Source organism: Hemiscyllium ocellatum, chromosome 21, assembly GCF_020745735.1.
Source record: "Hemiscyllium ocellatum isolate sHemOce1 chromosome 21, sHemOce1.pat.X.cur, whole genome shotgun sequence".
Lineage (NCBI taxonomy): Eukaryota > Metazoa > Chordata > Chondrichthyes > Orectolobiformes > Hemiscylliidae > Hemiscyllium > Hemiscyllium ocellatum.
The window spans coordinates 18831148-18844724 of record NC_083421.1 but is presented as its reverse complement, the minus strand read 5'-3'; the positions used below and the strand labels follow the sequence as shown (position 1 = coordinate 18844724).

Genomic DNA, 13577 nt, shown 5'->3' with positions numbered 1-13577 from the left:
AGGGGAGAGGGACAGAGAGAGAGAGAGAGAGAGAGAAAGATCCCAGAACAAGGGGAGAGGGACAGAGAGGGAGAGGGACAGAGAGAGAGAGAGAGAGAGAGTGATCCCAGAACAAGGGGAGAGGGACAGAGAGAGAGAGAGGGGGAGTGATCCCAGAACAAGGGGAGAGGGACAGAGACAGAGAGATCCCAGAACAGAACAGGTTGGGATGGACGGGACGTGGGAGAGAGTGACCAGAGGATGATCTGTAGGGGCAGGAGGGGGAGAGTGACCAGAGGGTGATAGGAGGGAGGGGGAGAGGGACCAGAGGGTGGGTCGGGGGTTGGGAGGAGGAGAGTGACCAGAGGGTGATAGGAGGGAGGGAGGGGGAGAGTGACCAGAGGGTGGGTGGGGGGGTGTTGTGGGGAGTGACCGGGGTGGCTGGGGGGTGTTGCGGGGAGTGACCGGGGTGGCTGGGGGGTGTTGCGGGGAGTGACCGGGGTGGCTGGGGGGTGTTGCGGGGAGTGACCAGGGTGGCTGGGGGGTGTTGCGGGGAGTGACCGGGGTGGCTGGGGGGTGTTGCGGGGAGTGACCGGGGTGGCTGGGGGGTGTTGCGGGGAGTGACCAGGGTGGCTGGGGGGTGTTGCGGGGAGTGACCGGGGTGGCTGGGGGGTGTTGCGGGGAGTGACCGGGGTGGCTGGGGGGTGTTGCGGGGAGTGACCGGGGTGGCTGGGGGGTGTTGCGGGGAGTGACCGGGGTGGCTGGGGGGTGTTGCGGGGAGTGACCAGGGTGGCTGGGGGGTGTTGCGGGGAGTGACCGGGGTGGCTGGGGGGTGTTGCGGGGAGTGACCGGGGTGGCTGGGGGGTGTTGCGGGGAGTGACCGGGGTGGCTGGGGGGTGTTGCGGGGAGTGACCGGGGTGGCTGGGGGGTGTTGGGAAGTGCGGCCCCAGCCCCAATGCAGTCGCTTGTTCTGGGCAGTGTGGAGCTGGAGAGTGGGCCACCGTGCCAGGAACTGCCCCGGGGTTTCCTGCACAGTCTCCGCACTCTGTTCGATATCCTGGACGATGGGCGAAGGGGCTCGGTTCACATCTTGGAGATCGAGTCCCGCTGGAGCCAGGGCGCCCCTGGCCGGGCACTGCCCCCGGGGGTGCTGCAGTGTCTGCGCAGGGTGGCACCAGCCTCTGGCTACCTGACCTTCGACAGGTTCGTGCAGGGGCTTCAGTCCTCCTTGGTCAGCCCCGGGAACAGCCGGTACCCAGGGCCGAAAGGACAGCAACAAGACAGCTGCAATGCCGGTACGTCTGGGCAAAGTTGGAACAGCACGGTCTGGTAGAAGGAGGGATTGTTAATCTGTATCTAACCCTGGCCTGGGAATGTTTGGGGACAGTGTACAGGAACTCTACTCTGTATCTAGCTCCTTGATCTACCTGTACCGAGACTGTTTGATGAGGACAGGGTGGAGGAAGAATTAGTCAGTTTGGAAAAGTGGAAGGAGCTTTACTCTGTGTCTAACCTGATGCTGTCCCTGTCCTGGGAGGGTTTGATAGAGACAGTATCAAACAAGAGACAAGTCCATTTAAAAGAGAGGAGGAAGATTTACACTGTCCTGAATGTGTTTGGGGACAGTGTAGATGAAGGCTTTCTCTGTACCATTATTGCAAGCTGGGAAATACAATTGCAATGGGTTGAGAAGTGGCAGATGGAGTTTAATTTAGGTGAGTGTGAGGTGCTGCATTTTGGGAAAGCAATTTTCTGATTCAGTCTGTGGATGTACCTATAGAGAAGGTGCAAAACTTGACCTACTCTTGGGAAATAAGGCAGGGCAGGTGACTGAGGTATCAATGAGGGAGCACTTTGAGCCAGCGACCCTAATTCTATTCATTTTAAAGTAGTGATGGAAAAGGATAGACCAGATCTAAAAGTTGAAGTTCTAAATTGGAGAAAGGCCAACTTTGACGGGATTAGGCAAGAACTTTCGAAAGCTGATTGAAGGCAGATGTCCGCAGGTAAAGGGACGGCTGGAAAATGGGAAGCCTTCAGAAATGAGATAACAAGAATCCAGAGAAAGTATATTCCTGTCAGGGTGAAAGGGAAGGCTGGTAGGTATAGGGAATGCTGGATGACTAAAGAAATTGAGGGTTTGGTTAAGAAAAAGAAGGAAGCATATGTCAGGTACAGACAGGATAGATCGAGTGAATCCTGAGAAGAGTATAAAGGCAGCAGGAGTATACTTAACAGGGAAATCAGGAGGGCAAAAAGGGGACATGAGATAGCTTTGGCAAATAGAATTAAGGAGAATCCAAAGGGTTTTTACAAATATATTAAGGACAAAAGGGTAACTAGGAAGAGAATAGGGCCCTTCAAAGATCAGCAAGGCGGCCTTTGTGTGGAGCCATAGAAAATGGGGGAGATACTAAATGAATATTTTGCATCAGTATTTACTGTGGAAAAGGACATGGAAGATATAGACTGTAAGGAAATAGATGGTGACATCTTGCAAAATGTCCAGATTACAGAGGAGGAAGTGCTGGATGTCTTGAAATGGTTAAAGGTGGATAAATCCCCAGGACCTGATCAGGTGTACCCAAGGACTCTGCGGGAAGCTAGAGAAGTGATTGCTGGGCCTCTTGCTGAGATATTTGTAACATCGATAGTCACAGGTGAGGTGCCGGAAGACTGGAGGTTGGCTAACGTGGTGCCACTGTTTAAGAAGGGTGGTAAGGACAAGCCAGGGAACTACAGACCAGTGAGCCTGACCTCGGTGGTGGGCAAGTTGTTGGAGGGAATCCTGAGGGTCAGGATGTACATGTATTTGGAAAGGCAAGGACTGATTAGGGATACTCAATATGGCTTTATGTGTGGGAAATCATGTCTCACAAACTTGATGGAGTTTTTTGAGGAAGTAACAAAGAAGATTGATGAGGGCAGAGCAGTAGATGTGATCTATATGGACTTCAGTAAGGCGTTTGACAAGGTTCCCCATGGGAAACTGGTTAGCAAGGTTAGATCTCATGGAATACAGGGAGAACTAGCCATTTGGATACAGAACTGGCTCAAAAGTAGAAGACAGAGGGTGGTGATGGAGGGTTGTTTTTCAGACTGGAGGCCTGTGAACAGTGGAGTGCCACAAGGATCGGTTCTGGGCCCTCTACTTTTTGTCATTTATATAAATGATTTGGATGTGAGCATAAGAGGTAAAGTTAGTAAGTTTGCAGATGACACCAAAATTGGAGGTGTAGTGGACAGCGAAGAAGGTTACCTCAGATTACAACAGGATCTGGACCAGATGGGCCAATGGACTGAGAAGTAGCAGATGGAGTTTAATTCAGATAAATGTGAGGTGCTGCATTTTGGAAAGGCAAATCTTAGCAGGATTTATACACTTAATGGTAAGGTCCTAGGGAGTGTTGCTGAACAAAGAGACCTTGGAGTGCAGGTTCCTAGCTCCTTGAAAATGAAGTCGCAGGTAGATAGGATAGTGAAGAAGGCGTTTGGTATGCTTTCCTTTATTGGTCAGAGTATTGAGTACAGGAATTGGGAGGTCATGTTGCGGCTGTACAGGACATTGGTTAGGCCACTGTTGGAATATTGCGTGCAATTCTGGTCTCCTTCCTATTGGAAAGATGTTGTGAAGGTTGAAAGGGTTCAGAAAAGATATACAAGGATGTTGCCAGGGTTGGAGGATGTGAGCTACAGGGAGAGGCTGAACAGGCTGGGGCTGTTTTCCCTGGAGCGTCGGAGGCTGAGGGGTGACATTATAGACGTTTATAAAATCATGAGGGGCATGGATAGGATAAATAGACAAAGTCTCTTCCCTGTGGTGAGGGAGTTGGGTCCAGAACTAGAGAGCATTGTCATGGGATGAGAGGGGAAAGATATAAAAGAGACCTAAGAGGCAACGTTTTCACGCAGAGGATGGTAATTGTATGGAATGAGCTACCAGAGGGTGTGGTGGAGGCTGGTACAATGGCAACATTTAAAAGGCATTTGGATGGATAGGTGAATAGGAAGGTTTTGGAGGGATATGGGCTGGGTGCTGGCAGGTGGGACTAGATTGGTGTTGGGATATCTGATCAGCATGGACGAGTTGGACTGAAGGGTCTGTTTCCATGCTGTACATCTCCATGACTAAGATGCATCGACAAGAAACTGTGTAGGCTATGGTCAGTCATCAAATTCTCTCCTTTGTTTTCAACTACTGCCCATCAAGGGTGTATTTGTATTCTTAAGTTTTAATTATTTTATTCTTAAAAGTTAAAATCCCCTACCACAACCACCCTATTATTCTTACAGATAACTGAGATCTCCTTACAAATTTGTTTCTCAATTTCCCTCTGACTATTGGGGGATCTATAATATAATCCCAATAAAGTGATCATCCCTTTCTTATTTCTCAGTTCCACCCAAATAACTTCCCTGGATGTATTTCCGGGAATATCCTCCCTCAGTACAGCTGTAATGCTATCCCTTACCAAAACACCACTCCCCCTCCTCTCTTGCCCGAAACGTCGATTCTCCTGCTCTTTGGATGCTGCCAGACCTGCTGCGCTTCTCCAGCAACACATTTTCAGCTCTGATCTACAGCATCTGCAGTCCTCACTTTCTCCTCGAAGAAACCACATGATGTAAACCAGTGATTCTCAACTGGCTTTTGGCCGCTCCTCCTGGACTCTTCTCAGGTTCCAGGGTTTCCCTTACACACAGAAATACAGCACGTACAGATAGACAGAAAATGATTTACTACTGAACACCAAGAAAATTTGAACATTCTGACGTATTGGACAAAGCTTAAAAATAACGATGCAATTGAACATCTCTCGGGCCAAATGCAATCCTTGAGCTTGGAGCTTTTCTGCAACCGTCATGGTATTGGGCTCCAGATGAGACAATGACAGTCAGAGCTCACCTTGTGTTGCGATATCAATTCTGTTGCTGGATTTTGTCAAGGAAACTATCTTACAGAATCCGCTCTCAACCAAATATGTTGAGGGAGAGACAATAAAACATATTTAGGCTTTTTCCCACATTGTTGTAAATTTATCGGGCAGATCCCTCTTCATCCAAGAATCGTTTTAGAAACTGACTGAACTGATGGCGTGCAGTTATATCACTCTGAAGATCAATCAAACTCTGGAATGGAGTTGGGTGGATTGTGTTTCAAATGGAATCAAAATCCAATCCAGGGATACCGAGGTTTAACAGGTCATTAACCTCCCATGCAATCTCATCGATTCTTCTGGCGACAGTAAATTTACTCAAAGGAATTGCTTGAATTGCCTCTTTGGCACTCAAATGAAAGACCTCGGATATTATTATGAACCCTTAAAGCAGGATAAGTGACTCACCATTCAAGCATTTCCGGTTTTAGCGATCAGTTTACCAATTTTGTATGAAGCAACAAGACCCTTCTCTAATCTCGGTGATGTTTGAGTAAGCATTTGTTTCAGCATTGACCTTCTTTCGAAATTATCTCCAAGGTTTTTGAAGAAATCTAAGGGTTTATCTTTTTAATCTGGATGTGAGGCATCCAACTGTTTTTTTTTCAATGACCAAATGCTTTCATTTGACAATGAAGTTCTGCAGTTTAAACACACAGATAAAGATGGGTTTTGTGGAGATATGACGAAGCCATACAATCAATATTCCACTGAACGCTGCCGACGCCTTTTTTTTTGACCAAGGAGCTCATGGGTAGAATTATTTCTGAAAATAATAAAAATAATCATGAGGCACTTACAAGGAAAATAATGAGCAAATGAACTAGGATAAAAAAGGCCTAGCAAGACCCGCTGACCTTCAGATAATGAAGTGTGGTGATAATAGATGTGAGAATCCTTGATTGAACACATTAACCCAGTGCAGTCTGATTTGTGACAGACCCGGAAGTGAGACTGTGTGGGAGGAGCTTAAACAATTATTTATTGAGTGCGCCAAATTCAAACGGTGTGTTGGAAAGATATTATGAACAGGAGGGAAACTATTGACTCCAGTGAAGGTTGTTGCTTTGTTATTTCATTGGTTCAGTTACCAGGTCCCCATAAAGCCTCAGGGCTCCCTCTCTCACAGTTTTCAGTCTGTGGCCACCTTCAAAGGTGCCAGGGTCACTAAGGGGGCCATATCGTGCCTGTTCAGAATGGCAAGTGTAAACCTTTTACAACCAGGGAGTGTCCAAACTGTTCCATGTGATCCAGATTTTCACATAGTCCTTAAATAAAAATGTGAATTGCCAACAATATTCACACGGTACTGGGAGTAAGCCTGAGATTACTGCCCTCGCTATTCTGCTTGTAACCTCCTTGTCCAGCTCGCTAAATCCGACATTGAGAACCTGTTTGCTGTCTTTTGGCATCTGTGATCCTGGCACCATTTGGCACTGTAACCTGCTAAAGACACATTAATGGCAGGAGAGATACTTGCTTGCTATCTGTCTATCATTGTCTATCTTTATTGCTTTGTCACTCGTTTTCATTGTGCCCTTCCCCATCTACACAGCTGACCTGCTGGTGCCTCAAGCTTGTTTCTTGCTGTACTCCCCTCACCAGTGCCCAGAATAGACAACAGATCCGTGAGAGAGAGAGAGAATGACTCAGGGGGTGTTGCACTAACTGCCTGGTCTTTTTCAACTGTTGAGCTGTTACCCATTCCCTCTCCAGTCCCCTAGTTTTAATCTCCACTAGGATGACTATAGTGAAGGTGTTTTCCTTATAGCTCTCCAAAGGCTTGAGGTATTAAAGCTGGAGACATAGAGATGTACAGCATGGAATCAGACCCTTCGGTCCAACCCGTCCATGCTGACCAGATATCCCAACCTAATCTAGTCCCACCTGCCAACACTTGGTCCATTTTCCCTTCCTATACATATATCCATCCGGATGCTTTTTAAATGCTGTAATTCTACCAGCCTCCATCACTTCCATACACGTACCATCCTCTGAAAAAGTTGCCCCTTAGGTCTTTTTTATATCTTTCTCCTCTCACCCTAAACCTATTCCCTCTAGTTCTGGGCTCCCCCAGCCCAGGGAAGAGACTTTGTCTATTTATCCTGTCCATTTCCTCTACTCCTGATTGTCTGGGCCGTGTGAAGTCTCTATAATTCCCCAAAGGAAACAGGATGGTCACTCCATGCTGCTGAGCTGCACTGGCCTGCCTCTAGCTTATTTTCAGACTATTTACATTAAACTGGAGGAAGGAAAGCAGGAAGTAAAATTCCTCGTCAATCGGTTATGATGGATCGTGTCTCTGCCTGATCCTGGAATGTGTGTCTCACCTATTCCTCCGTGAATGCCTGTCACGAGGGTTTACTCTGTATCCACCTTGATGTTGTCCTGGGACTGTTCAGTGGGGACAGTGTTGACTGAGTTTTATTTTCAGTTTGAAAGAGTAGAGGGAATTTTACTTTGTATCTAACTCTGTCCTTGGAGTGTTTGATGGAGGACAGTGTAGAAGCAGCTTTACTCTGTATCCAACCCCTATGCTGTACCTGTCCTGGGAGTGTTTGGTGGGGACTATGTATAGGGAGCTTTACTTTTGGCTCAAAACAGAAGTACTATGTTCTGTATCTAACCCTGTGCTCTCCCTATGCTGAGAGTATTTGATGGGGCAGTGTAGAAGGAGGTTTAATTTCAGTTTACTTTATTTATTTTCAGTTTAAAAGAGTAGAGGGAGCTTTACTGTGTATCAAAAACCCTGTACTGTAGCTGTCTGGGGAGTGTTAGATAAGGACTATGTAGTGCTTTACTTTATGTTTACTTGTAGTTCAAAATAATAGGTGATCATTACTTTCAGTTTATTTTTATTTTAAAAGAATGTAGGAGATTTTACTTTATATCTAATCCCTGTTGTGAAAGTATATGGGACATTCCTCATCTCAATGCTGTGTGGGCGGCACAGTGGTTAGCACTGCTGCCTCACAGCGCCAGAGACCCGGGTTCAATTCCCGCCTCAGGCGACTGACTGTGTGGAGTTTGCACGTTCTCCCCGTGTCTGCGTGGGTTTCCTCCGGGTGCTCCGGTTTCCTCCCACAGTCACAAAGATGTGTGGGTTAGGTGAATTAGCCATGCTAAATTGTCCGTAGTGTTAGGTAAAGGGGTAAATATAGGGGTATGGGTGGGTTGTGGGTCGGTGTGGACTTGTTGGGCCGAAGGGCCTGTTTCCACACTGTAAGTAATCTAATCTAACCTAAAGTTTTGTGGTTGTGCATGAAGATGTTGAGTTGTTCATGTTTCACTCGGCCATTGTTATTTTTTTGGACCTGAGGGGGGCCTTATTTAAGCCCAGCTCATTACCTCTTGTGTTACAGTTTGGAAGAGAAGTAAGAATGGTCCCAGGAGGAGCAGTGAGAACCCGGCTAGCTCAAGAACGCTCAGGGTCTCAGGTCAGACCTGCCCAGCGACTGAACGTCACCACCCGATGTCGGACAAATACCGAGCTCATGGGGTTCGACCAAAATCACCGCTGAGGGTGAGATCGGCAAACGTTCCCAATAACCGGACAGAGCCAGATCATGTTTCACTGGAGCCTGGCCAGTGCAAAACCACTCCAGCTGACAGGGAGCCATCTGGGCAGCAGAGAAGAACCAACAGGGGACCGCAGAGTAATGCCATCGAGTGCCTTGGATTGGATGGGCAGAGGCACCTGGAAGCAGGTGAGTGAGGGAATAAAGTATCAAACCAGCAAGGAATAGGCCACTGTTGGAATACTGCGTGCAATTCTGGTCCATTTGCTGTGGGGAAAAAGGTTGTGAAACTTGAAAAGGCTGAGAGAGAGGTTTACAAGGATGTTACTAGGGTTGGAACGTTTGAGCCATAGGGAGAGGCTTAATAAGACCAAGAAATGAGGCCATTCAGCCCATCGAATCTGCTCCATCAATCAGTCACAGACTTGGGGCTATTTTCCTTGGAGAGTCAGAGGCTGAGGGGGTGACCTTTACAGAGGTTTATAAAATCAAGAGCAGCATGGATAGGGTAAATATCAAAGCCTTTTCCCTGGTTTGGGGGAGTCCAGAAATAGAGGGCGTAGGTTTAAGGTGAGAGGGGAAAAAGATTTAAAAGGGATCTAAGGGGCAACTTTTCCATGTAGCGGGTGATAGTGTGGATGGAAAGAGCTGCCAGCGGAAGTGTTGGAGGCTGGTTACAATTACAACAGTGAAAAGGCATCTGGATGGATCTATTAGTGGGAAGGGTTAAAAAGGGATATGGTCTGGCAAATGGGACTAGATTTATTTTGGATATCTGGTCAGCATGGACGGGTTGGACTGAATGAACGCTTTCCGTGCTGTATATCTCAACGACACGATGTGTGATCGGATGTAAATGGAGTGAGGTGGTGAGGGATGGGACAATAGGCTAGCTAATAGGATAGATACCAGCGGGGATAGAGTCAGCCAACTGGCCTTTGCCAATCTGGAGCAGAATTTACAAATTTATTCAGGTTTATTCTCTAATCATTATTAGCAAGGGCGGTCCTGCCTGCTGTCTGTCTCCCATTTGTTGTAGCTACCAAACTAAGCAGTCAGTCAATCTCACAGACCCACTGGCCCATTATGCCAGTTTCCTATTTGACAGAGAAAATCAAATTAATCCCACTGCCCTGCATTCTCCCCAAAGCACTATATCAAACCCCAATTAATCCCACTGCTCCACCCTCTCCCCAGAGCCCTGTATCAAACCCCAAATTAATCCCACTGGCCTGCATTCTCCCCAAAGCACTATATCAAAGCCCAAATTAATCCCACTGCTCCACCCTCTCCCCAGAGCCCTGTATCAAACCCCAAATTAATCCCGCTGCTCCACCCTCTCCCCAGAGCCCTGTATCAAACCCCAAATTAATCCCACTGCTCCACCCTCTCCCCAGAGCCCTGTATCAAACCCCAAATTAATCCCACTGCTCTGCATTCTCCCCAGAGTACTGTATCAAACCCCAAATTAATCTCCCTGCTCCACCCTCTCCCCAGAGCCCTGTATCAAACCCCAAATTAATTTTCCTGTTCCACTCTCTCCCCAGAGCCCTGTATCAATCCTAAACTAATCCCACAATCCTGTTCTCTCCTCATAGCCTCATCTCCTAATGCCCTCTGACTGGAGCCAGTAATCTTTTCCCCATTTCAATTTGAGAGAGTTTTGAGAATTTTATTAACTTTTGTCTCGGCCTAGTTAGGCTTCGTCCACGTCTGGCGTCGCCCTGGTGAATCTAAATGTTGCTATGATTTTCATATTTCAGGCTGATCAGAACTGTCCAAAGAATTCCAACTGTGGCCTAAATTTTTGATTCTGTATTTAAAGCTAAAGTGCACACAACTGCAAATAGAGAGAGTGGTCTGTGTTTGAAGCTCAGGCTTTCGTGGGAATTTCTTTCCATTGTGTTGTGATTCATATTCCCCTTCTTTAATTTGTTTTGTTTTATTGCTCACTTAATCCCAATCTAATCTAGTCTGTTCATTTCCCGAGCCAGTTTGTGTCCTCCTGAAGCTGTTTGCACTCCCCTTGCTGATTGCCAAAATCCTACTCTTGTACAATCAGTGCATTCTAAAATTGTGATCCCAATCTCAAAGTTCAAACCATCTCCCAGCGCAGCACCATTTGACACAGAACTGGTGTACCATATCTAGCCTTCTCTGCAGTCTGGACAACATCTCTCAATAATTTTTCTCTCCGTTCTGCGGTTTTACCTCAGTATGGCGCATCTTCTATAACTCAGCTCCTCTATATCTCGTTAGGACGGGTGAATGGATTTGATTCCATGATCAGTCCTCCACTTATCACAGCAAAGTTTATATTGAAAAAGGGGAGGTGTTGTTGTCGGTTGTAACTCACTGTATATTGCTCAGTCTCAGAAACAAGTTGGTCTAGTTCCTTAAATAACAGACAAAGAACCAGCTTTTAATGCAAACAAAGCGTACTGGAACAAAGATGTAATGATTGTTAATAACAGGTTTAAACCAGGCAGGTATGCACCATTGCCTTCCTGAAAACTAACATGTACATGCACAAGTGCATCTCCAAATATGGTGGGGAAAAAATACTAAATTCCTCAAATGTTATCTCAAAAGTACTTTGAGGAGAAAGTGAGGACTGCAGATGCTGGAGATCAGAGCTGAAAATGTGTTGCTGGAAAAGCGCAGCAGGTCGGGCAGCATCCAAGGAGCAGGAGAGTTGACGTTTCGGGCATGAGCCCTTCTTCAGGAATCAAAAGTACTTTGCTGAAAATGTGTTGCTGGTTAAAGCACAGCAGGTCAGGCAGCATCCTAGGAACAGGAAATTCAACATTTCGGGCCAGAGCCCTTCATCAGGAATGAGGAGAGTGTGCCAGGCAGGCTAAGATAAAAGGTAGGGAGGAGGGATTTGGGGGAGGGGCGATGGAGATGTGATAGGTGGAAGAGCTTCAGGGCAGAGGAGATGACCTGGGGGGTGCAGTGAGAGAGAGACTCACTGAGATCCTTGTAGAGGGAGGAAGAGAGCTTCTTCAAGGAAGGCATCCTTGCAAGAGGATTCGCAGTTTTTACTCGAAGATTTTAACCTACTGCATTTTTACTCGAAGATTTTAACCTACTGCGAATCCTCTTGCAAGGATGTCTTCCTTGAAGAAGCTCTCTTCCTCCCTCTACAAGGATCTCAGTGAGTCTCTCTCTCACTGCACCCCCCAGGTCATCTCCTCTGCCCTGAAGCTCTTCCACCTATCACATCTCCATCGCCCCTCCCCCAAATCCCTCCTCCCTACCTTTTATCTTAGCCTGCCTGGCACACTCTCCTCATTCCTGATGAAGGGCTCTGGCCTGAAACGTCGAATTTCCTGTTCCTTGGATGCTGCCTGACCTGCTGTGGTTTAACCAGCAACACATTTTCAGCTCTGATCTCCAGCATCTGCAGACCTCACTTTTTACTCAAAAGTACTTTGGCCAACTAATAGTTAATTTTTTAAAAAAAGTTTGTCCCAAATGTCAGTCTGCAGCTGAAGACCACACCCAAGTAGCTGGTGCTGTGAGACCTCCCTGCACTGACTGGCTGAACTGGCTTTTACTGGACACGGTGCTGGTAGAATCTGAATTTGACTTCTGCCATTTGTGGTGATGAGGTTATCTTGAGAGTTTCTAACTCAAACCCGATGAGGGAATTCGAAGAAGAGCAGGAGAGATTGCAAAATTTGTTGCTGCAGGCAAGTTATCTCTCTCTGACATTCTGAGGCTTGAGATAGAACATAGAACATAGAAAAATACAGCGCAGTACAGGCCCTTCGGCCCTCGATGTTGCGCCGATCCAAGCCCACCTAACCTACACTAGCCCACTATCCTCCATATGCCTATCCAATGCCCGTTTAAATGCCCATAAAGAGGGAGAGTCCACCACTGTTACTGGCAGGGCATTCCATGAACTCATGACTCGCTGAGTAAAGAATCTATCCCTAACATCTGTCCTATACCTACCACCCATTAATTTAAAGCTATGTCCCCTCGTAATATCTGACTCCATACGTGGAAAAAGGTTCTCATGGTCAACCCTATCTAAACCCCTAATCATCTCGTACACCTCTATCAAGTCACCCCTAAACCTTCTTTTCTCCAATGAGAACAGCCCTGGCAACATCCTGGTAAACCTCCTCTGCACCCGTTCCAGTGCCTCCACATCCTTCCTATAGTATGACGACCAAAACTGCACACAAGACTCCAGATGCAGCTGCACTAGAGTCTTATACAACTGCAAAAATGACCTCAGGACTCCGGAACTCAATTCCTCTACCAATAAAAGCCAGTACGCCATATGCCTTCTTCACAGCACTATTTACCTGGGTGGCAACTTTCAGAGATCTGTGTACATGGACACCAAGATCCCTCTGCTCATCCACACTACCAAGTATCCGACCATTAGCCCAGTACTCCATCTTCTTGTTACTCTTACCAAAGTGAATCACTTCACACTTACCTACATTGAACTTTATTTGCCACCTTTCTGCCCAGCTCTGCAGCTTATCTATATCCCGCTGTAACCTGCCACATCCTTCCTCACTGTCAACAACTCCACCCACTTTCGTATCATCCACAAACTTGCTCATCCAACCTTCTAGCCCCTCCTCCAGGTCATTTATAAAAGTGACAAATAACAATGATCCCAAATCAGATCCTTGCGGAACACCGCTAGTAACTGCACTCCAAAATGAACCTTCACCATCAGTTACTACCCTCTGTCTTCTTCCAACCAGCTAATTCCTAATCCAAACCTCCAACTCCCCCTCAATGCCATACCTCTGTATTTTTTGCAGTAGCCTACCATGGGGAACCTTATCAAATGCCTTACTAAAATCCATATACACCACATCTACCGCTTTACCCTCGTCCACCTCCTTAGTCACCTTCTCAAAGAATTCAATAAGGTGTGTGAGGCACGACCTGCCCTTCACAAAACCATGCTGACTATCCTTGATCACATTATTCCTATCCAGATGTTCATAAATCCTATCCCTTACAATTCTCTCTAAGACTTTGCCCACAACAGAGGTAAGACTCACCGGCCTATAGTTACTAGGGTTATCCCTACTCCCCTTCTTGAACAAAGGAACCACATTTGCTATCCTCCAGTCTTCTGGCACTATTCCTGTAGACAACGAGG

At 46.9% G+C, this 13577-nt stretch overlaps 1 protein-coding gene across 2 annotated transcripts in view; it reads left to right on the top strand.

Annotated features, from left to right (window-relative positions):
* The first annotated feature begins 910 nt into the window (after positions 1 to 910).
* The window catches only part of sapcd2 (suppressor APC domain containing 2), a 44572-nt gene continuing 31905 nt past the window's right edge, over positions 911 to 13577 (top strand). For both annotated transcript variants that reach the window (XM_060841727.1, XM_060841726.1), the window contains exons 1-2: positions 911 to 1274; positions 8279 to 8623. In XM_060841727.1, coding sequence (XP_060697710.1) covers positions 935 to 1274; positions 8279 to 8623 — 685 coding nt within the window. In that variant the 5' untranslated portion in view covers positions 911 to 934. The remainder of the gene's footprint in view (positions 1275 to 8278; positions 8624 to 13577) is intronic.